At 42.8% G+C, this 24,708-nt stretch overlaps 1 protein-coding gene across 1 annotated transcript in view; it reads left to right on the top strand.

Annotated features, from left to right (window-relative positions):
• LOC123377876 (ceruloplasmin) overlaps nt 1-24,708 on the top strand; it is a 36,484-nt gene that overhangs the window by 10,545 nt on the left and 1,231 nt on the right. The window contains exons 4-18 of the mRNA XM_045031208.1: nt 1,221-1,394; nt 2,138-2,392; nt 3,715-3,880; nt 5,587-5,726; nt 6,551-6,691; nt 6,827-7,038; nt 7,686-7,836; nt 10,075-10,287; nt 11,924-12,131; nt 15,398-15,537; nt 18,170-18,298; nt 19,734-19,840; nt 20,615-20,831; nt 21,540-21,679; nt 22,362-22,524. Of these exons, the coding sequence (XP_044887143.1) occupies nt 1,221-1,394; nt 2,138-2,392; nt 3,715-3,880; nt 5,587-5,726; nt 6,551-6,691; nt 6,827-7,038; nt 7,686-7,836; nt 10,075-10,287; nt 11,924-12,131; nt 15,398-15,537; nt 18,170-18,298; nt 19,734-19,840; nt 20,615-20,831; nt 21,540-21,679; nt 22,362-22,524 (2,556 nt within the window). The remainder of the gene's footprint in view (nt 1-1,220; nt 1,395-2,137; nt 2,393-3,714; nt 3,881-5,586; nt 5,727-6,550; nt 6,692-6,826; nt 7,039-7,685; nt 7,837-10,074; nt 10,288-11,923; nt 12,132-15,397; nt 15,538-18,169; nt 18,299-19,733; nt 19,841-20,614; nt 20,832-21,539; nt 21,680-22,361; nt 22,525-24,708) is intronic.

Here is a 24,708-nt window from a genome sequence, read left to right as displayed (position 1 = left end):
ATCCAGGGTCTAAACCACGCCCCTAAAGCTGCAGACTTAACTGAAAACAGCTCAGCAAGTACTCCTGTCTCTAGCACCCAGACACCCAGTCCCCAATGGGATCCAAACCCCAAATAAATCCGTTTTACTTTGTATAAAGGTTATGCAGGGTAAACTCATAAATTTTCCACCCTCTATAACACTGATAGAGAGATATGCACAGCTGTTTGCTCCCCCAGATATTAATCACTTACCTGGGTTTATCAATAAACAAAGTATAAAAAGTAGGATTTAAGTGCTTCCAAGTAATAACAGACAGAACAAAGTAAGTTACCAAGCAAAATAAAACAAAACATGCAAGTCTAAGCCTAATACATTAAGAAACTGAATACAGGTAAATCTTATCCTTAGAGATGTTCCAATAGGCTTCTTTCACAGACTAGACTTCTTCCTGGTCTGGGCCCAATCCTTTCTCCAGTACAATCCTTGTTAGTTCCAGCTCAGATGGTAACTAGGGGATTTCTCAGGACTGCAGCCCCCTTTGTTCTGTTCCAACCCCTTTTATAGCTTTGGCACAAGGCGGAAATCCTTTGTCTCTCCCTGGATTCCCACCCCTCCTTCTCAATGGAAAAGCACCAGGTTTAAGATGGATTCCGGTATCATGTGACATGTTCACATGTTCTGTGAGACCATCTTCTTCATTACCTAGTAGCTGGAAGACACATACATAGGAAGGCTTGTAGGTAAACAAACCCATTCATAGTTCATCATCCTAGTCAATGGGAACCATCAAGATTCTAAAAAAAGAACAGGAGTACTTGTGGCACCTTAGAGACTAACAAATTTATTTCAGCAAAAGCTTTCGTGGGCTACACCCCACTTCTTCGGATGCATAGAATGGAACACAGACTGAAACCTATCAAGATTCTAAACCACCATTAATGGCCCACTCTTTGCATAATTACAATAGGACATCAGAGTAATACCTAACTGGAATGCATAGGAGCAATCACTCGAAGAAGAATACATACATATAAATAGGATGAACACTCAGTAGATTATAAGCTTTGTAATGATATCTTACAAGAGACCTTTTGCATAAAGCATATTCAGTTACATTATATTCATACTCATAAGCATATTTCCATAAACATATAGAGTGCAACATCACAATTACTATAGTTAAGAATTGAGGAAAGGAGCATTTCACCAGCCAGTGTATGAAAATGACTATTTTTCAGGCACACTGGATGGAGGAAGCGATAAACACATTGATGCTGAATTTATCCTTATGTTCTCTGTGATGGATGAAAATCTCAGCTGGTATCTGGATGACAATATTGAGAAATATTGCTCCGAACCTGCCAAAGTTGACAAAGAGAATGAAGACTTCCAGGAGAGCAATAAAATGCACTGTAAGAATTTTTGTAAAGAACTATTCATCATTGTTGTATCCCATTAACATTCCTTTTCTAATCTTTAAAAGGTGAGCTCTAGCTAGATTGTTTGTTTAATTAAGCATTTTATTCTTTTTAGATGTTTATATAAAAGTGAAGGTTTAGGGCCTGCTTCTGCTCCTGGTGAAGTCAATGGAAGTTTTGCCACTGATTTTAGTGTGATCAGGATGGGGGCAATACTTATTAATATTAGAAACGAAAAGGGCAAGTATCTGGCCGGACCAGAGGTGTCACAAACCATGTAATTGTGACAAAGGGCATATACAGTGGGTCTGAGTCACCTACTAGGCTGCTCAAATTGCTGTTGAATCTGTACTAGCATAGTTTCCCAGACCACTGCAGGCAGAGGTTTGTTTCCTCCCCCTAAGCATTCTACTATACTCCAAAACATAGTCTGTGCTGCTTAGTGTCACCACAGAAGCTAGCCTTAAATCTGGCCTGAACTAAACATTCATGAAAAGGACTGATAACCACAGTACAAATACTAGCCATGCAGATCAGATATGGATTCAGGTTTTGGAACCCAATGGCCTAATGTGAAGGGTGCTCAGAATCAGAGTTTTGGTTAGAGCTCATCTCTACCTCATAGTATAGTGGCAGTTATTTTAGTGTTACATGGTTGGCAAGATAAGTTTTTGCACAAAGGTCTATGAGCCCTGTGATGGTGAGTATATAATAAATAGCATTTCTTATTTTTTAAGCAATCAATGGATACATGTATGGATATCTTCCCAATCTCACCATGTGTGCAGAAGACAAAGTGAAATGGCATCTTTTTGGCATGGGTAATGAAGCTGATGTCCACTCAGCCTATTTCCATGGACAGGTTTTTACAGAAAGGAATCACCGCATTGACTCCATCAGCCTCTTCCCTGCTACCTTTGTTGATGCTCTTATGGTACCGAAGAATCCTGGGGAATGGCTGCTTAGCTGCCAAGTCAACGATCACATAGAAGGTGTGAAATAAGTTACTGTCTCTCGTATTTTATAATCTACAGGGGAATGTGGCATACCTGAGTGCTTTATTTGGCATGCCATAATCATGATACAAAAAACAGAAGAGCCACAGTAAATATTATATAAGTGGATACAAGACCCCAGTCAGAATTGGAATGATCTAACCATTTGAATTAATTGTGCCTGAGCTTACCCTTTACTGAGTCACTTTTGCATGAACGTTGACATTAGGAAGAATGTCATCTGATATATCACGGTCTAGTTAACAAAGCCGCCTCACATTCCCAGTAGCTCATCTAGGAATGCATTACATTAAGGGCTAAACCAAAGCCCAATGAAGTCAATGGACATATTGTCACTACTTGGGTTCAGTAATATGTGGGCAGGAACTGGTGCAAATTCCAAATATAGATGAGCAAAGTCATGATTTACACTGGATAAGTTTACCTCTGCCTGCAAACGGGATAACCTCAGCCAGTGTGAATCGTAGCTTCTTTTATTTACATTGGTTGCTGGCCACCAGTGGCTGAATTGGGTCCATTCCAAGTTCAGGCAAGGCCATAGTAATTTATACCATACCTCACGGCCCATTGTGTGCCGCCTTCTCTCCCATCTAATGCCTGGTCTACACTTAAATGTTTTGCTGACACAACTATGTCAGGTGTGTGTGTGGGGGGGAAGACACCCCCTCCCAAAAAAATCCACCCCACAGACTCTTAACTGATATAGCTATGCCTGTAAACACTCTGGTGTAGATGCAGTTGAAATGGCAAAAAAATCCTTTTGTCAATATAGCTTATTTCACTCAGGGCACTGGTTTAAGTTCTTCAGGGAACTGGTTTAAGTTCTTTTGTTGATATAACTCCATCTCCAGTAGGAGGGTTTACTGGTACAGTTATTCTTGCAAACTGTTTCTAGTTTAGACAAGGCCTAGGAATTTCACAAATGAGTCACTGATTAAATTCTGAGTGAAAGCAGAGCCAATCTACTAGCATTTTGCCTAAGCTGAAGCATATCTGACACTCAATTATAATCTTGTCACTAATATGAACAGAACCTTCATAAAACAAAGACATCCTTTACCACCACATAGCAGCCTGTATTGCATACTACACACTAATTTGGCTTGGGTGTGGTGTTTCATGTAGTTTGCTTTTGTCTGTGATTTTTATATCATGTAACAGTGAGTCCCAGGGGAAGGAAACAGACAATTTCAAATGGAAGAAGAAGAAAAGAAAAAAAACAGGGTTCACATAAAATCCCCTCCCTCTCCACTTAAGGTTTGTTGTATTTGTATCTCCCTTTTTTCTCCCTCCCCCAGGTGGTATGCAGGCCATATTTGAAGTAAAAGACTGTAAAAAACCTACAACAGATCACAATGAATATACAAATATAAGACATTACTACCTTGCAGCTGAGGAAATTATCTGGAACTATGGTCCATCTGCAATAAACCATTTTACAGGACAACAATTAATTATTGACAGGTAAATACCTCCTATTAAATAAGACAGCAGCTATAGACTATGGCCACAAGTGAACTATCTTTGTTTACTAAAACAGATTTAGTTTGAACAAGCTAAATATACACAGCCATAAAGAGCCCTTGATTTTTAAAGAAAAAAATCCCCCTTGTTTTCAGTGCTTCTTAAACATTGATTGCAATATATAGCCCATAACAATTATGCCTGTTACTTCCCTTGAGACCTTGAAGGAAGTTTCATTGTAGCATTAATAACTACACTGGAACGAAGAAATGTTGTATCACCATATATAGACAACAGTCAGGGTCCCTGAAAATTTCAGGACTGGTCATCCATCAGTCTAGAGTGGTAAGAGAGTGCGAATCAGAGGCCAGATCCTCAGCTGGTGTAAGTTGTCAGAGGTCTATTGAAATCAGCAGCAGGGCCGCCCAGAGGATTCAGGACATAAAAAAGGTGCAACCCGCTGCAGTGCTTGTACTCACCACTCCGAGTCTTCGGCAGCGGGTCCTTCACTTGCTCCGGGTCTTCGGCAGCACTGAAGGACACGCCGCCCAACTGCCACTGATGACCCGGGAAGGGATTCTCAGCCAGAGAAAGGATTCTCAGCCAGGGCTCGCTGGGCCCCGGCAGGGCCTGGGGCCTGGGGCAAATTGCCCCACTTGCCCCTGCCCGGGCAGCCCTGATCAGCAGACAACATATACCAGCTGAGAATCTACCCCTTGTTCTATATATGATTCTTCTAACTAAGACTAAGGCCTTGTCTATACTGCCACTTTACAGCGCTGCAACTTTCTCGCTCAGCGGTGTGAAAAAACACCCCCCCCTGAGCGCAGCAAGTTTCAGCGCTGTAAAGTGGCAGGGTAGACAGTGCACCAGCAGTGGGAGTCGCACTCCCAGCACTGGTAGCTACGCCCCTCGTGGGGGTGGGTTTTTTACAGCGCTGGGAGAGCTCTCTCCCTGCACTCTGCTGCGACTACACAGCCACGTTAAAGCGCTGCCGTTGCTAGTGAAGACATACCCTTAGTCAAGTCATTTAACATCTCTAGTCTTCATCTATCAAATGGGTTTAACAACACTTTGTTACCTTCGTGGACTGAGGCTTAGTTAATTAAAATCTGTGACGTGCTGTGAGATCATTGAATGAAAAGGGCAAGAATAATTTAAAAAAACCTCACAGAGTAAGCTTTCATGAAATCTGCAAACTGTTGAATTGTTTTTATCATCTTATTTCTCTGCGTTCCTGTGTAACTCATAATAAAAATACCTTTTTTCCTAAAACCAAATTAAAAATTACAAAGCACTGGCCAGAAACTATTGTTTGTGGGTTTCCTAATGCACGGTGTATAGAAGAGTAACAAGGCAGGATCTCAGAAAAGAAAGACAGGCTGTACAGAATTTAATGTAGGGGTCTGCTAGGCTTTTTCTGCATACTCATGATTCTTTAATTGCTGGACCAAGCTATAATATGATCTAGTGGATAAAGCACTAAAGTGGGACTCAGAAGATCTGGGTTCTATTTCCAGCTCTGCTTCTGCTGGGTGACCTTGGGCAAGTCACCTCATCTCCCTGTACCTCATTTCCCCCAAATGTAAAATGGGGAGGATACTGCCCTCCTTTGTAAAGCACTTTGAGAGCGACTGATGAAAGCACTAGCTAAGAGCACGGCATTATTAAAAGTAGTTTGTTTCTATCAAATTTCTTCTGAACAGTGAATCTCAGACTTTTTTTGAACAAAATGAAAAAAGAATTGGCGGTTCTTATAAAAAAGCAGTTTATAAGGAGTACACAGATGGCACCTTCACAAAGTGTAAGAAAAGGCTCCCCGAGGAAGAACATCTTGGACTCTTGGGTGAGACTGTTTAAAACAATTTAAGGCAAAGCTGGTGGAGTTTGGTACCTCTCTGAACCTGCAGCATTTGTAAGCCCCTTGAACAGGACTGGTTTGACTGGCAGAGCTTATAAATGCTACAGGCTTCATATGGGAGAAAGGGTGGAAATGACCATTTATACTGGCACTGAGAGGGTTAAGTCAGCTCCATGAATGAGCAGGGAGGTGGTGCCTGGCATCTGCTACAGAGTAAAAGAATGAATGGTAGGAGAGCAGGTGGTGCTTTCATTGACTCGGTTACTTCTGTTGAGGGGTGAGTGAAGAAGTACATGAACTAATGGGGGGAGGTTGCGGTAGAGCTGGTGTCTGTGATGGGCAGGATACCAGCAGGAGATGGAGGATGTGCTCGGGCAGCAAAAGGATTATAGGGTTGGGGTTATATGTGCTGTTGCCTAGGACAAATTACACCTTCTGGAAAAGAGAGAGGGGTCAGACCGTACCTCTCTCATTCCCTGTACTGTCTAGGGCTATGGTTAGCTGAAGAGAACACTCGCCACCACAACCCTTCTTGTTGCTGTACCCATCTTCCCTTCAGTTTCCTCTGCCTTCCTTTCCTTCATAAGTAGCCTCTCTCTGCCCCCACAACCATCCAGTCCCCATAGCTTCTCCCTTAACGAAAGCTGGAACCCAGCTGCCTGTACTGGACTCCAGTACAGTGCCCCCTGCAGTGCAGCAGTGTATGTGCAGCAGTGTATTCTAGATCCCAAAGCACTTTTCAATTGGCTAAGATCAGGGTACATTTGGATCAAAACAGTCTGACCATTGAAATCTGTGCTCTTTACAAGGACCCGTCATCAAGGCCGAAGTGGGCGACATCATCAGGGTGACCTTCAAGAACAATGGCAGCCACCCATTCAGCATTCAGCCTCATGGTGTGAGCTACAGCAAGGGCAACGAGGGTGCACTGTACCATACCATCTCTGGAGGTGACTATGGAAACCAGGAGATTCTTGCAGAGAATGAGCAGTTGTAGATTTTGATGCATTTGTGATCAAAGTAATTGTGTTTATGACCGGGAGGTTAGCTATTGAACTTGATTTTTAATGCTGATTTTATAACAGGCACTGAAGCTCCTTCGTCACACGTGAGTCCTGGTGCTACATATATGTACGAGTGGAAGGTATCAGAAGATGTGGGTCCCACCCAGGAAGATCCAAACTGCTTAACCTGGCTTTACTATTCAGCTGCAGATTCAGTCAAAGACACCAACTCTGGCCTTGTGGGCCCTCTCTTAGTATGCAGGAAAGGAACTCTGCTTCCCTCTGGGAAACAGGTAACTCAGGGAGAAAGTGAAAGTGTTTACATCACTCTAACCCAATCTGCTTTCCCCTCCTGAACTGTGACTTTAAAAGCCTGCCAGGCTAAACATGCTTTTCTTGGGGGTTGGGAGGGGGCTTTTGTGGGGTGGGTGGGAAGATGTGTGTCTTTTTTGTTTGGGGTGGTGGGATTATTCAGTAGAGAACTGGGAATGGGCTATTTCTAGATCATGGTAAGCAATGACTATTGATTGTCACTATTTAATGGGTGTTTGTTGGACAGTATGAAATGAGGATTCTAGTCCAGTCCCTGATGGGCTGATGTACATATCACAAAGCCACTGGCACCAAATGGCATCCTGGCTGGCAAATCTCAGCAGGGAGGCCAGGGACTTGAATGATACAGATACTGAGGTTCCCCCTCATCTCTAGGGGTGGTCTCTTCAGGTCAGTAATGAGACAGGTTGGCAGAAGAGTAGCTACAGACCAGGTCAGGTGGTAGAGAGTTTTGAGTTCCTCAGATGAAAGGTTCTATCTATCCATCCATATTTATGTATGCCTCCTTTATGGTAAATATATTCACAAAGCAATTTACCAATAGAAGCCCTTTGATGTCCTTTATTTTACTCATTTTTTTTCTGTGTGTGCTGGTTCTTATCCACAGAAAAATGTAGACAAGGAGTTTTTCCTACTTGCTACAGTGTTTGATGAGAATCTGAGCTGGTATTTGGATGACAACATTTTGATGTTTCTAATAAATCCTAATGACATTGACAAGGAAGATGAGGACTTCCAGGAGTCCAATAAGATGCACTGTAAGGACTTAACTTTATTATAACTAAATAGGCAAATTCTTTATATAGCATGTTGTCAGTATCACACACACCTTTATCTCAGTTCAAGCAAGTTCTATTGTGTGCAGAATTACACTGCTACATGTTTCTATGTAGAAAGTTAGAGGCTGCATTGCGACTATTTTGAAAATGTGGTTTAATTATTTTTAAGGAATTACTTGTAAAAAGCTCTTTTGCAGTACAACAGTGTATAAATATAATGAAAAATGTCTCCCTAGCACAGAGGTGGGCAAACTTTTTGTAACATTGGGGTTACAAAACTGTAGGGAAGGCTGTACCTCCCCAAACAGCCTGGCCCCTGCCCCCTATCTGCCCCCTCCCATTTCCCACCCCCTGACTGCCCCCCTCAGAACACTAGACCCATCCAACCCCCCCTTGCTCCTTGTCCCCTAACTGCCCCCTCCCAGGAGCCCCCTCCCCTAACCACCCTCAGGACCCCACCCGATACCCAAACCCCCTGATCCCAGTCCCCTGACCCCTCTCCACATCCCCGCCCCCGAGACTCCTACGCTTATCCAACCCCCACACCTCCCACATTCTCCATCCCCTGACCATCCCCCAGAACCTCTGCCCCATCCAACTGCTCCCTGCTTCCTGACTGCTCCCCGGGACTGCCTGCCCCTTATCCACCCCCCTGGTCCCCTTACCATGCTGCTCAGAGCAGCATGTCTGACAGCCACGCCGCTCGGCCAGAGCCAGACATGCTGCCGTGCTGCTTGGCAGGAGCAAGCAACCCTGCCACCCAGAGCATTGGCGGCATAGCTGTGGGGGAGAGGGAACAGCGGGGGAGGGGCCAGGAGCTCAGGGGCCGGGCAGGACGGTCTCGCTGGCCGGATGTGGCCCGTGGGCCATAGTTTGCCCACCTCTGCCCTAGCAGATTGCAGCAAGGGACAAGATTGTGCTTGGTACAGTTCAACTAACTGGTGTAGATATATGAAGAATATTATTGTATACTAATTAATGCAAACTGAATATTAAGCATTCATTGAGGATTAACATTTTTATAGTGGATCCATTGTATGGTGGATATAGGTCACTTAAGTAACAGTTTGAGGATGTGTTTGTACTCAGTTATAGTCTACAACTCCCCTCATGTACAGTAATAAGCTGTTAGGCCACCGCTTCACAATTCAGCCCCAGCTGACAGTTGTTCAGTGTCTCAGGGAACAAGTCCATGATCTCTAAACAGGCACCTACACCACTACTAGCACTGGTATGCACCCCTCATGGCAGTCTCAGCAGAGAGAGAGAGAGAAGACTGAATGAGCATGAAGTGTGAAGTTCCCTAAGGGGTGTCCCTCCAAGGGTGGGCTGAAGGACATGGATTGGGTAGTGTGAGAAAGCATACAGCAGAGGCAGACAGCTATGTGGATGAATGAAGGATCTTAGTTTCAAGGGCTGATTCTGACACCTTCCAACAGCATTAAAAATTCACCTTAAAGTGAAGGCTACTCCACAAACTGAGTCTTTAACAATGGCATGATGGAGTTTCATGCTTGTTGTCCCTTATTGTCTAGATCAAATACATTCAGATTTCAAGATGTGTTCCTCTCCCCCTCCCCAAATTACTAGCCCCGCACACTCTAGCTGGGATTTGGGCATCAAACATTCGTTTATTTTTTGTGCCTCATCACCAAATTCAGGAAGCCCAGTTTTGGTCTCATTGACACCTGTGCAACCCCCATTGCCTTGAAATTAGGCCGTCAGTGACACTTGTGCAGCTCTATTGCCATTGCTAGGTTTGCACAGGTGTAGCTGACACTTAATTACGTTTAATACCCAAGACGGAATAGAATCCATCTCATTCTCTCTTAGCTGTATTAGCCCTGAAGTGATAGCAGGAGTAAAAAGCAGTGAAACTGTATTTTAGTCAATAAAGTCTGCAAATGTGTTCCTGAATACACAGAGGAAGCTGATCTGTTGAATTGAAAGGTCCCATTTCCCCAGTGGCTTTTCATCAGACTCATACTTTCAAAGAAAATTAAGTATGTAATTCAAAGTTACTGAATATTTTATTTATAAAAAAAAATAGAGAGTTTAGAAGTTGCTATGTTCTGACAATAATAGAAGAGGACAAGGATACATTTTGCCAGACTAGGAAACCACATTATCCAACGTGTGTTACCAAATATGGGTGCAACAGAAAATGTGTTACATGCACTAATCAGAATACTTTTGGCTTTCACAATTTTCCTGTAGCTATTAATGGATATATGTATGGAAACCAGCCTGGCCTTGAGATGTGTAAAGGAAACACTGTTTCTTGGCATTTGATTGGTTTGGGATCGGAGGTTGATATCCATGGGATCTACTTCTCAGAAAACACTTTCCTAACTAAAGGAAGAAGAAGGGACACAACAAACCTGTTTCCACACACCACTCTTACAGCTATTATGACGCCTGACTCTGAAGGTGAATAAATGACCATCCTTACTGTGCTTCCCCTTTAGCGTGGGAACTCGGGTCTTTGTAGCATTGCCTCTGATATAGGCATCTACCGTAGCAAATGTAATATTAGCAGCTTAGACCAGGAAATTCATTGTTGATCATTTTATGGCAGTAGTTCTCTGACAATGAACCATGGACCACCAATAGCCAGTGGAGCCCTCCCAGTGCTTTGCAAAATGACACATTTTAGCACTAGATTGTGCTTGTACATTATGCCCTGTGAAAGGTGTGGGTAGTTTTGCTTCCCAGAAGCAGTACAGGGAAGGAATCATACCTCAGGCAGACAAGTCTTTCCCTGTTCCCTATTGCCCATTACTAGTAGTAGATTGCTTCCCCCACTTCTCCCTGCACCAGCTAGGCTGTGCTGGCCAGCACATAGCTGGAATCAAAACTCTACCCACTCCTTGCCTTCTTGTTTGGAGGGAGGTAGTGAGTGTGCAGGTCCTTCTGATTCCAAACCCAAGGTGCTGGGAGGTTATGCAGTGACACAGAAGAGCAGGAAGTGGAATCTCCTTGTATCCTTGCCTGGCTGGCTGTGTAGGTCTGGCCACAATCTAGTCAATTTGAGCCAAACAATGAGTTGCTAGGCAAAGAGAAGGTAATTCTGTTCCAAAGTGCTCCCCAGAATGAAAGTGTGAGGACCGCCACTTTAGGGAGCATTGCTTACTACAGAACACGACGACTGAAAGAAGGTGTAAAGCTGAGAACAGTTTTAGATGTTGGCCCAAATCCAAAGTACCTATGTTTCTGTCTCTGGGCAGGAACATTGGTGCCTCATTCCAGGCATCTCCCACCTAAGCCCCAGAGCAATCCACAAACCAGGGGAAGACAGGCATTTAGCTGCCTATGTTGGGCACAGGGCCAGATCTGGTAGGCAGCCTCTGGCTATTAAGTATTTATTCACAATGGAACACTCATTGGGTCTCAGAAAGAGAGAGAAAAAATGACTTTGTGGTTAGGAAATCCACTTCGGAAGTGGGAGGCCCTGGCTCCAGTACCCCTGCTCCAAATCACTCTTTCATTATTTAGCCATAGGGAAAGAGCTTTACCAGGACAAACTGGGAGAGCCCCACATCAGAATATCCCATAGCTCAGTGATTAGTGAGTGCGCTTTCCTGAGGCGTCAGAGACCCCTGCTCAAATCCTTTCCCCCACCTCTGGCAGAGAAGGGGTAAAAACTAAACCTGGGTCTCCCACAGCCTAGGCAACCCGCTCTAACCAATAAGGGGGGAACCCCCACCACGTGCAGCTGTTGCGTATGGAGTGAGAAGCTACTTAGGTGCCCAATTTGACTGACTTCTCTCCTGGGAATTGCTAAACAGAGAGATTGGCACCTTCCTTCAGTGCCTATTTCTCTGAGAGGGGTGAAGGACAGCACAATCTAAGGCCTCAATTCTGCCAGTATTTACACGTGTTTACTAGTATGAGTAGGACCATTGGACAAGCACCTTGCATGTTGCTAGAGCTTATAGTCTGTGCTTCAATAGTTTATAGTCTAAATCAACATAGGTGATACAGCACAAACATAGGAACCCTCAACCTATGTGTCATCTGTCTGTGCAGATTTTCTTTTAATCTCCTTGTGTGTGTCTCGCTCTAGGGGTTTTTGAAGTGGAGTGCTTGACAACAGATCACTACACCGGGGGCATGAAACAGAAATACAAAGTGCAAAAATGCAGTTGGTGGAATCTGTCTCCATCGCTGTATTTGCATGAAAAGACTTATTATATTGCAGCAGTGGAAGTTGAATGGGATTATTCTCCCAACAGGACATGGGAACATGAGAGGCATGAATTCCATGAGGAAAGGTAATAATGAATATCCAAAACCCCCATCACCAACATATTTGAGACTAAGGGCACGTCTACATTAGCAACGCTAATGTGCTCTAAAACAAACGAACAAAAAAAAACCAACAACCCACCTCAAAGAGGGGTGTAGCTACCAGTGCTGGCAGCATGGCTCCCAGCATTGGGACACTGTCTACACTGGCATGTTACAGCACTGAAACTTGCTGCGCTCAGGAGGGTGTTTTGTCACACCCCTGAGCAAGAAAGTTGCAGTGCTGTAAATTGCCAGTGTAGACATGGGCTAACTTTTTTTTGGGGGGGAGGCGGGGGGAACGCAGAGGAAACTAGCCCTGGCATCTCCTGGTGGGCCCTGAGTCACAGGGTTGAGCAATCCCAATTGTGTGGTGCTTCTCTGACAGAATTGTAAAAACCCTTGTTTACAACTCCCGTGCTGATTAATGGTCCTGTAACACCTGGTGGGGTGTGGCTCACCACCTTTGTTGTCACTAAAGAACTAGCAATGGAGACTCCCAAACTTACAACATATTTCAACAACCCTACAGCAAAATCTGAATTTCATACCCACTAATAATATACATATTTTGACTGAACAATGGGTTTCAGCAGATCATGACTGTTCCTATGATACCTCACGACATACTTTGTACAAAACATATCATAATTACATGACAGTGGTGAATATGGGGGTGTTGAGGTACATAGTGCAACAAACACTTGTATGTAACATCTTGCCTACTTGCTTGGAGAACCTCACGCAGGGTTTAGATGGTAAACATTTACCAAGGAGAATTACCCTTCTCTTCTTTACTTTCCACATATGTATAAATTCCTTTATTTTAAGGAGAACTGTTACTCCATAACCAGATCTGCATCACTATGAGGCCTTAGCCTAGATGTATTACTACTACTACTATTATTGTCTCAGTCAGCTGATTGATTGTTTTGCCCCAGTTATGAGCTCATGTCACTGAGAGTGAGGGTGTTTTGTGACTGAGTCCCAGCCGTGGTATTCACTGCCTACTAAAAATTGTCCAACTTCCAGTTCCAGGCAAGGCTAATGAAATACACTAAGTAATTGTTTATATTTACACCTGTTAGTTTGTTCATATTTCCATTCAGCTGTTCCCCTGTCCCCCATTTTATTGTTTTCTCAATTAACTACCCTGTTCTCCAGCAGTTCTCAGTCCCTGCAGAGCTCTGAAGGTTTCTTCCTATCCTTGGGGACACTTGAGTCTGGGTCCACAAAGGGATTTAGGTACTGGAACACTGAGAATTGCAACACCTAATTTTTGGGCACCTTTTTGGCATCTGACGAAGTGGGTATTCACCCACGAAAGCTTATGCTCCAATACGTCTGTTAGTCTATAAGGTGCCACAGGACTCTCTTGCTTTTTACAGATCCAGACTAACACGGCTACCCCTCTGATACCTGAAAATTATTGTAATCCACAAAGACTGAGTTATAGATGCCCAGGTTCCCTGTACAATGAATGGGAAGAGATAGATACTTAAGTATGGGATCCACAAAAGCCAGTGTGCTAGGTGGGGAGCCATCTAAGTCCACCAATAGGAGATGCCACCAGGGGGGTCCTAAGCCTGGCTTCTCCCACAGGGTCAGTGCTGTGACACAGAGGCCCATTGGTGCCAACTGCATTACTCTGTCAGCAACTCCTAGTTGGCCTGACAAACTCACTACACCCAACATGTTGCTTTCATGGCATTCATCCATAAATAGCATCTTGTAAGGTATCAAATGAAAGCTGGTATCACACTGGTCATGGATATTGTTGTGAAAAGCATGCACTGATATTTAAAAAGTTATGTATAAATACTGTAATTATATTTTAAAGTCTAACCGGGGAGAGCTGACAAACAGGCCTTTTCCCAGACAGAATGTAAGACGTGCATCTCTCAGTCAATTGTAAATTAAGCATTGTAAGTTAAGTCTCCCATCCACCTGCTCATGGTGTATGCAAAGCACTGGAGACTAGAACCACAGGGGGTTCTAGACAATGGACTTTGCTTTAACAAGCTAACTTTGTCTAGGAGTTATGATTTTTAATCTAGTGAAGTGTGTTATACTTGTTTTATTTGTAACGTATTACCCTGTCTCACTCTTAAAATCTGAACCTTTGTTCATAACGAAGCAGCAAAGAATCCTGTGGCACCTTATAGACTAACAGACGTTTTGCAGCATGAGCTTTCGTGGGTGAATACCCACTTCTTCGGATGATATTTGTTCATAACTTATACTTGCTTTCAGTATAAACAGATTACAGTGCTGAGGTGTTATAATGGAACTGATACTCAGTTGAATCGAACAAGCTGGTGTGTGTATACTAACAAACCTGATAATTACTGAGTGTGTCCATGGAGGGGACTGGACACAACAGGGGGAGAGACACTTCTGAGCTGTCTGGGGCCCAGAGTACACCAAGTGTTAATCTCCAAGGCAAAGCAAGGGCTCGCAGAGCCCCGAGGAGTTTTTGTTTGGGTGGCTAACAGACATTGTCAGGGAGCTAAGAGATACACTAAGTTTAATACTAGCAAGACTCTCTCGCTGAGGCGGAGGGCTGGGGGGACATGGTGACCCACAGTCCAGGATACCCTGAGAAAGTGTCACAGGCACCATATTGCAGGCTGCAGCGAGGCACCTCTCTCTGCTTGTAGGGATGCTGGAACAATTTACATTGTGGGGGTGCCGAGAGCCATTCAACCAAACTGTAAACCCTGTATATGATGGAAACCACTTCAAACCAGGGATGTGGCAGCACCCATGTCTGCTTCTGATCCAAAGCTGGGAATCCCCCCTCCTAGAGTGAGGCGGTTTAGGTGCCAAAGCCACTTCTGGGGAGAACAGCTTCTGTATCAGCCTAGCCCCACACAAAATGACCAAGGTCTCAGTTCAGCCAGATACATGGGCAGGGACCTAATGTTTAAATACACAAGTTGGTCAGGTCCATTTAAGTCAATCCTCACCTGCTGAATTTGAACCTTTGTGGTTGTAGGCCTCCTAATCTCTGCTGAGGTTCTAGCTTCTTCCCAGTGGCTGTTTTCTTTATGGGCCAGAGGCACATCACAACAAAACATATTTGTACAGTAGAAACAGCCATTTCAGTGGTACATTTACTGTAGCATATAGCTGTGTTTGCAACTTTATTATGGTTAACTGTACAGGGCTCTGACACACCTTCGTGAAGGATGCTGTAGGAACACAGAAAGAGGCTTTTACTGAATTCCTGAGTTTGTTTCCTTTCCTCTAGCCCTGGAAATCCATTTTTAAATAAAGAAGAAAAGTTCATTGGCTCGAAGTACAAGAAAGTTGTTTATAGAGAATACACCGACAGGACGTTCAGCACGCCCAAGGAAAGGGCAGAGGAGCAGCAGCATCTGGAAATTTTAGGTATGGTCATAATAAATTTACAGAAATGCAGACTTCATCTATCAGAATACAGTGATTTCCAGACTACAAGACAAACTAGAGAGTAAGCAAAACAACAGCGGGCCTGCTTCTACTCACACTAGTATACCTCCATAGGACTTGAATGTAATTAGTCCTGATTTACATAGATGTAAGTGAGATTGGACCTGTGTTTGCAGTAGAAGAGAAAATCCCAATTTATGAACGCATGCATTATATTTAAGGTATATACAGCACTATTTTCAAATCTGGCCTAAGATTGAACAGCTAAATCCATACGGATTTCAATGAGAGCTGCAGATGCTCAGCACCTTTGAAAATTAGGCTACCGACTTAGGTGAGTCACTTCAGACACAAGTTTGAAAATATTGGTCAGAGTAATACATCAGCTATGTCCATTAGTTGAAATTATCAGTTGGCTTAAGCTGCTGTCGTACACATTCAACTATCACATTACATTATAATCTGTGCTTTTGGGTGCAGTTGTGGTGTGTGTGGGGGTACATGCTCTGGGTTGGAGCCAGAAATGAGGGTTCAGGTTGTGGGAGGTAGATCCAGGCTGGAGCAAAAGCTAGGGGTGCGGGCTCTGGGGTGGGGCCAGGGATGAGGGATTTGGGGTCCAGGAGGGGGTTCTGGGCTGGGGCAGAACAGTTTGGAGTGTGAAAAAGGGTTCCAAGCTGAGGCAAGGGGGTTGGGGCACAGGAGGAGGTGAGGGATGTGGGCTCCAGGGGGTGCTCACATCAGGCAGCTCCCTGCAAGTGGAGAAGTGTCCCTCGGCTCCTAGGCAGAGGCACAGCCAGGTGGCTCTGTGCGCTACCTTGACCTGCAGATACTAACCCTGCAGCTCCCATTGGCTGTGGTTTCTGGCCAATGGGAACCAGTGCTCAGGGCCGGGCAGTGTACTGAGCCCAGGTGGCCATCCCTCCACCTAGGAGCCAAGGCAAATATCACCGCTTGCGGGGAGCTGCATGCAGCCCTGCCACCTGGACTTTTAATGGCTCGAAAACTGGACACCTGGTAACACTAACAGTAGGTCATACTGCAAGGTGAACTGTCAGGAGGGAGGTTACTAATGGAGTTACACAAAGATAGGTCTGAGGGCCAATCTTTTTAACATTTTCATTAACGATCTTGGCACAAAAAGACAGCATGTGCTAATAAAATTTGCAGATGACACAAAGTTGGGAGGTATTGCCAATATGGAGAAGGACTGGAATATCATATAAGAAGATTTGGATGACCTTGAAAACTGGAATAATAGAAGTGGGATAAGATTTAAATAGTGCAAGGTCATGCACTTGGGGATGAACAACAAGAGTTTTTGCTATAAACTGGGGACTTAGTCAGAAGCAACAGAGGAGGAGCAATGGGACGTGGGTATACTGGTCCATCACAGGATGACTATGAGCTGCCAATGTGATGTGCCCGTGAAAGGCTAATTCAATCTTAGGCTGCCATAGACGAGGGGTTTCCAGTAGAGATAGGTAAGTGTTGTTCCCACTGTACAAGGCATTGGTGAGACCTCACCTGGAATACTGCGTGCAATTCTAGTCTCCCATGTTTAAGAAGGATGAATTCAAAATAGAACAGGTGCAGAGAAGTGCTACTAGGATGATCAGAGTAATGGAGAACATGCTTTACTAGAGGAAACTTAAGCTCAGTGAGCCAAGGGGTTATGTGTTTGCTCTCTATAAATACATCTGAGAGAAACACCAGGAAGGGAGAGGAGTTATTTAAATTGAGGGCCAGCGTTGGCACAAGAACAAGTGGATACAAACTGGCCATCAGCAAGGTTAGGTTTGAAATGAAATGCAGGTTTCTAACCATTAGAGAAGTGAAGTTCTGGAACAGCCTTCTAAGGGGGTCAGAGGGTGCAAAAAGTCTTACTTGTTTCAAGACTGAGCTTGATAAGTTTTATGGAGGAGATAGTATAAGGTTCCCTACAGTGGCATATACCATTTGTGTCTATTAGCAAGTATCTCCAGTGGCTGGAGATGGGACACTAAATGGGGAGAGCTCCAAGTTACTACAGAAAATTCTTTTGGGGGTCCAAATGATAGGTCTTGCCCACATGTTCAGGGCCTAAATGATCACCATACCTGGGGTCAGGAAGGAATTTCCCCCCAGGTTAGACTGGTGGAGACCCTGTTTTTTTTTGTCTTCCCCTGCAGCATGGGGCGCTGGTCACTTTCTGGTTATAACTAGTGTAAATGGTGGATTATCTGTAACTTGAAAGCTTTAAAATCAAGGTTTGAGGACTTCAGTGACTCAGCCAGAGGTTATGGGCCTATTGCTGGAGTGGATGGGACAGGTTCTGCGGCCTGCGATGTGCAGGAGGTCAAACTAGATAATCAGGATGGTTCCTTCTGGCCTTAATCTGAGTCTAATAAACAATTTACAATTATTATACACACATGATTTGTGCTTATTGAATCTACTCTTTCCGTAATGAATAATTCACCAGATTTTGACTCAGTTTTCCTGGGCTATGTATTAGAGTGGAGACCTCATGCCTAGTTCTGCTGCATGTTCACACAACATAAGAAGCGGCATTTTTACTGGTGTGACCATCTTTCGAGCTGGGAAAGATTTGTCTTTCTTTTCAACCCAACAGGTCCATTGCTTCTTGCAAACGTAGGCGACAAAGTTACAATTGTTTTTAAGAATTTGGCCACGAGACCTTATTCAATACATGCCCACGGAGTGAAAACGGACAGTTCCACTGTTGCTGTAACTCAGCCAGGTAAACTATATCACTTACTCTACTGTGCTCACAGCAAACTTCAAGCTGGTTAATAAGGCTTAGGATGGGAAAAAAACAAACAAACAAACAAAACAAACAAAAAAACCCTTCTTCCGCTCAGCCACTGCAATTTTACTAAGCTGGTATTGCTTTCATGAAAATACAATCAGTTATAATATTTTCATAGAACTATTGGTTAATTAGCATGTAATGCTCCTCATTTACAATTATTGCACTGGATCTTACGCTATGCTACACTTACAATGCAACAGTGAGACAACTACAGTTGTGCTGCTAGAGCACTTCAGTGCTGACACTCACTACAGCAGGGGTCCCCAATGCGGTGCCCACAGGTGCCACGGCGCCCGCCGGGGCATCCATGCGTGCTCGCTTACTGGCCGCCGAACAAGCAGTTGCCGAAATGCCTCCAAGAAGCAGCAATGTCAAGAAGGGCTACCACCGAAATCTGGCCGAATTTCAGTGGTGACACCTCTTGATGACACTGCTTCACGGCGGCATTTCGGCGGCTGCTTGTCCGGCAGCCACGGTCCTCGGCAGCTAGTCGTCTGGCGCCCGCCCCACGGAAAAGGTTGGGGACCACTGCACTACAGTGATGGAAGGGATTCTCCTGTTGCCATAGTTAATCCACCTCCCATGAAGCAGTAGCTAGGTCAACAGAAGATTTTTTCCCTCATGCTAGTGCTATCTATACCGGGGGTTAGGACAGCTTAACTATGTCACTAAGGAGTTTGGATTTTTCACAACCTGAGCAACGTAGCTGGGTCAACTTAACTTTTTAGTGTAGACTTGGCCTTAGAAGTACAGTGCCAGATCCTGCAGTCACAGTTCACAGTCCTTAAACAGGCAAGTCTCCCATTGAAAAAAATGGGAGATTTGGCCATGTAAGAACAACATGGTGTTGCCTATGCAATTTCTATATTATTTCAAAAGTTATTCTGGGGTCTCTGTCTTCTTCATAGAAAACAGAGTTACTTTGCTAAGAAGTGGCAGAATTGAATAGTGCCATCACACAAAGGGATTTGAGCAAGAGTTCAGGTATCCGCAGAAGGGAAATAACAATAAATGAGTCAGCCACAGCTGCACTCCAGAAGAGGAAGTTCATGCAAAAATAAACTGTAAAATTAAAATACCATCTGTTTCAGGACAACTTCTTAGATGATAACTTTTCCTGAAGGGCAATGAATTGTATCTTGCACTAGGTTGTTTGTTAAAATGTCCTGGGAAGCATGATTTGATTGTCAACTGGAGGGTGGGGTGGGGGAGAACCCATCAACTTGGTCAATTTTTTAAACCTAAAATCCTTGACAACATCCTTTGAATCACTTGCCATCAACTTATTTGAATAAATAAAATTGTGGACAGGGTGAACAAAGTGAATACATGTTTAAAATACACTAATATCTACTTAATTCAGGTGAAACAAGAACATATGTCTGGAAAATCCCTGACCGATCTGGTTCTGGGAAAGGAGATCCCTTCTGTATTCCTTGGGCTTATTACTCAGTTGTGGATAAAGTTAAGGTACATTTCTAATGACAGTTAAATAAATTCCTTTACAGTGAAAAGGAAAGGAGTTTGAACTCTTCCATTTTCTGTTTTCTCTGCTAAAATCAAAGCCCCTGTGACTGCTGCTATTTAGACAGACTTGTTACTTTAAAGGGCATAATAATTCCATATTGAGTCACTGCATTCCTGTTATTATGTACTGGTTAGCTTAAACTAATATTTAAAGCAACCATCCTAAAAATCCTTGAAAGCGAAAGAGCTGATTAATTCTGATAAGAATTAACGGAGCAAATATGTAATTGGTCATTTGCATGGAAAACTGTCACAATGCCACATGCAAATTGAGCACAATGGTGCCAAAAAACAACAACAACAAAATAATCTGAAAGCAGAGGTTATTGCATATGTGTTTAGTTGAAGTCACCCTAGAATGGAGACAAAGTACAAAAAATATCTCTAATAAGTTTTGGAAAGAGACAAGCAAGTTAAACCAGGATTAAAATTGAAGCTGTTTTGTAACATTAACTCTAGCAACAATTACAATATACGGAGAGAAGAAACAGTTGCTGTTTATGCTGTATTGCACCTTGTGCTGCCCCACACACCTTGTGAATAACCCTCCTCTTTATCTGTGACATTTCCTTGTTCAGTTGTCAATTACCAAATGCCAACAAAAATGCATTCTCAGTCTCAGTAGTGATGCTGTTACTACTGAGTATTTCAGTCAGCAATTAAAGCTCATTCTACTTAGATAAGGCACCCATGAGAATTTTGTTTTTGTGTTTTCAGGATACCTACAGTGGATTAATAGGGACGCTTGTCGTCTGTCACAAGAAGTATTTGCCCACATTTCTGTTGCAAAAGAGAGTTGAATTTGCTCTTCTTTTTATGGTTTTTGATGAAAACGAGTCTTGGTACTTGGATGAAAATATCAAAACTTATTCTGCCAATCCAGGCACAGTAAACAAAGAAGATGAGGAATTTATTGAAAGCAATAAAATGCATGGTACATTTCCCAATTTCATTACACTGTATCTTTGAAATCTCTGGCTGTCAAATTTGTTTCTGAAGTCTTGTGATCTTTTGGTTCTGGGTGTATATGTGACTTTCCAAGCTTTAATGGATGCCCCGTTATCGGGCCCAAGCCTTACTCAGACAGGCAAGAACCCTTATTCATCAGGACAGCACTTAAACATATGCTTAAGTTCCATTTTAATAAAAATACTGTAATATAAAATATGGTTTTATCATATTCTAATTTTTTACCCATAAAAAGGTTATCTAGGTTGAAATCCTAATCCCTAAAATCAACATAAATTGTTAAATTTCATCAGTGAATAAACATGTGGGGCCAAGTGATAATATAAGGCCTAATCCTGAAAGGTACTGAGCATCTCCTGATAGCTTCGATTCTGTATTCCACAGGAGCTGAAGATTCACAAGACCTCGCAGTATCAGGCCCATGCTAGGGTAGAGCACTCTCCTAGCCTCTTTTCCCACTGAGCAACTGTGGAATGTAGCGTATCATTAGATCCTATCCTCATAGGTTTCCTTATTTGATAGGGACAGTACATTCAGTCAGTGCCTTTATTTTTTTAAAGGGACAATCAAAGTAGTTCTGGTTGCCTACCACTAGCATTAAACTCTCAAATTCCTCTGCCATTAAAACCTAGATAGCAATAAAACAAAATGTTTTGTATCACTCTCTCCCCAGCCATTAATGGAAAACTGTTTGGAAACTTGCATGGTCTTACAATGCATGTTGGAGATAAAGTAAGCTGGTACCTGATGGGAATGGGGAATGAAGTAGACATGCATACAGCACATTTTCATGGCCATAGCTTTGATTACAAGGTAAAATTCCTTTTATGTTCATCTCTTACTGTGTTCACTCTTTTCATGAGGATTATGAGAGAATGAGATGTTACAATCTTAAACCACAGTCCTGTAAATTCAAGTTACAGTATTTATATATAAAAATAATATTTGTTCAGACCAAAATACCTTTATATGAGGGAAGGCTAGATAATGTTTGATAATGGGATTTAGTATAGGTACATGTCTCATGCTACTTCCATAATTTATCTCCAAGTTGCCACACTCATGATATGAAAATTGTTTCCCCCACCCCCTCACACAGTTGTCCTAGTTACATTTTTTTAGTTAGAAATTTTGAAAGGAAGATCTATGAACATATGAATTAATGGATCTGTGAAGTGAGGCTGCTCTGGAGTTGATATACTTGGAGAATGAGCTTACACAGAGCTCTAAAGCTTGTCTCTCTCACCAACAGAAGTTGGTCCATGAAAAGATATAACCTCATCCACCTTGTCTCTCTAACATCCTGGGCCAAAATTTTGTCATCTTATTCCCATTAGAAGTACTGTTAAGACCACTGAATAACTTCTGAGAGAGAGTGAGCACCTGTGCAATATTTTAGGAGAATGTAGCCCATTGTACAGCTGTCTATTGATGCAGCACTGTGTATTTATCCATTACATAGGTGTAATTGCTATTGTTACTTTTCCCCTTGAAGCAAACTGGAGTTTACCGGGCCGATGTCTTTGACCTTTTCCCTGGCACATTTCAAACTGTGGAAATGTTTCCAAAGTACCCTGGCACCTGGTTACTGCACTGTCATGTGACTGACCATATCCATGGTGGCATGGAAACTACCTACACAGTGCTCCCCAAAGAAGGTAAGAATGTCTAACCTAGATCAATCAGAGGGACATGTTTAAGGATGCATTACTGAATATAGGGTATGTCCCGAGAGGTGCTGAGCAGCAGGTTATCAGGCCCATGGGGAAGAAGAGAGATGAGAAGGCCTAAGTGTATTACAAAGGACCAAATTCAGCCCTGGGTGAAATTCTGTGCTCTTGTAGGTGTAGCACAGAATTCACAACCAGAGAGAAGGTAGCTTTAAGCGACCCCTGCACTCCTGATTCTGGAGTGCTCCAGAAACCTGGGCCAGGTCAGCTCCCATTGTAATGTACACAGCCTAGGAGAGATGGGGGCGGTTATCTATGTAAACTTTTTGGGACAATGATTGTCCTTTTTATTTTGTGTTTGTACAGTGCCTAGTTCAATATGGACTCCTAGGCACTATCATACCAACAATAAGTTACAGCCGCCCCCTTGGGTTGCTGTATGGGTAACACTGCCCAGAATCTCCACAGCTCTACATGCCAAGGCCCTGCCCCAGCACAACCCCTACATTAAGGCTTACACGGGCAGCCTTGGAACACAGCCTGCAGCTGGCGTTCTCACTTCCAGGGAGGAATTCCCCGATGCATCACTGGATTTTAAAACCTCTTTTTGCCTTTCTGACAGTCTTTTCAGGCATTAAAAGGCCCAGAGTGGGGATGAGAATCTCATTCCATGTGTAAGCAGGGGCAACTAAAGCTGATAAAAGACTTGATTCGACAAGCAGCTGAACACGTACAATTCCATTGGCCACAAACTTATATTTCTATTTTTGGCCCTGTACCAGAAACCTTCAATTAATCAATATCTTATTTATTCCCAAGTGTGAGATAATTTTTTTCACATCTTAGTGTTCTAAGCCAAAAGAAAAGAAAAAAGTTACTGTAAACTGGAAAGTCAAATATTTGGGTGGAGCACATAGAATTCATGAACTGTCTTATAAAACGTGCCATTTTAAAGGTATTTACATGAGCACTGCTGATTAGTTTTAGATGACTTGGACACCTAAATCCTATTGATTTTCAGTGAGATTTAGGCCCTTTTGAAAATGTTACCCTGGTTTCTAATGATCTCTAACAAAAATCCAAACTCTTAAATGAAGTTTTTACAATTAAGGTTTATCAAAATCTTCCTGCTAACTCTTATGGACATCAAAGGGAGAGGTTACTACAGTAATACAAAACAAACAATAGGGCACACATTATGATCTAAAGTATAAAAATACACTTTAGATCATCATTTCAGTTACACTTTTGAATCTCGGCAAAGGCCCCATTCTTGCAGTTACCAAGGCACATGACCTTTACCTACATGCATGCATAATTCCATTGAAGTGTTTAAAGAATTAGGACCATAGGCAGTCAAATTAAACCAGATTCATGTCAGTGAAAGTGAGAATAAAAACATTATCCCTTCAGTGTTCACTCTTATTTATGAGACAGAATGCTGCAATAGCTAAGTAATGCCATTTCTATAGTATTACAGGCCCTCTCATGAATTTATATAAATATTTTTCCCATAGCTTGTTATGTAAAATTGAAAAGCTCCTATAAAAATATATTTTTTAAAAGTAGTAAGTTTTCATAAGGGAGTGTTAATCATTTAGAAAAGGTTAGCCTGGGCCTGGAAGGTAACAAATATAGAACTTTTAAAACAATTGTTTTACGAAAAGCCTGATTCCAATTCCCACTCCCAACCTTCCCCCCCAAAAAAACGAGAGAAAATGAATGTCTGGGAGGGATCTGTAGGTACAGGATATGACAGTGGGCAGAAGAACAGATCAAAGAAACAGGAAAAATCTCTTATGCTTGGGAGGGTATTTTAGTTAAGGAGAAGGCTAGCCATCAACATCATAAAAGGAAGTTTCCTATCTCCCCTCCCCTCCCCAGATACAGTATTTGAGAGTTGAGATCTGAGCCTTCAGACAAAAATCTGTCTCACATGTGATTGCTCACAAAAGACAAAGAGTTTGCAGAATGGGCCCTCATTAAAAACAAGTTTTCCTATTTAAAACAAACACCATGAATAGATATTTGAGGAATAATTAAATCTTATGTTGAAATCAAATGAGCACCATTTTTTAAAAAGCACTCCTAAAAACTTTCCTGTGCTAGAAAGGGATAAAGGATGTTGAGTTTATAGTAAACACGGCAATCAAAAATACCAGAAAGTAGGTA

This window comes from Mauremys mutica, chromosome 9, assembly GCF_020497125.1.
Source record: "Mauremys mutica isolate MM-2020 ecotype Southern chromosome 9, ASM2049712v1, whole genome shotgun sequence".
Taxonomy (NCBI): Eukaryota; Metazoa; Chordata; order Testudines; family Geoemydidae; genus Mauremys; species Mauremys mutica.
Note: the sequence above shows the minus strand (reverse complement) of the source record. Positions and strands in the feature narration are given on the sequence as shown.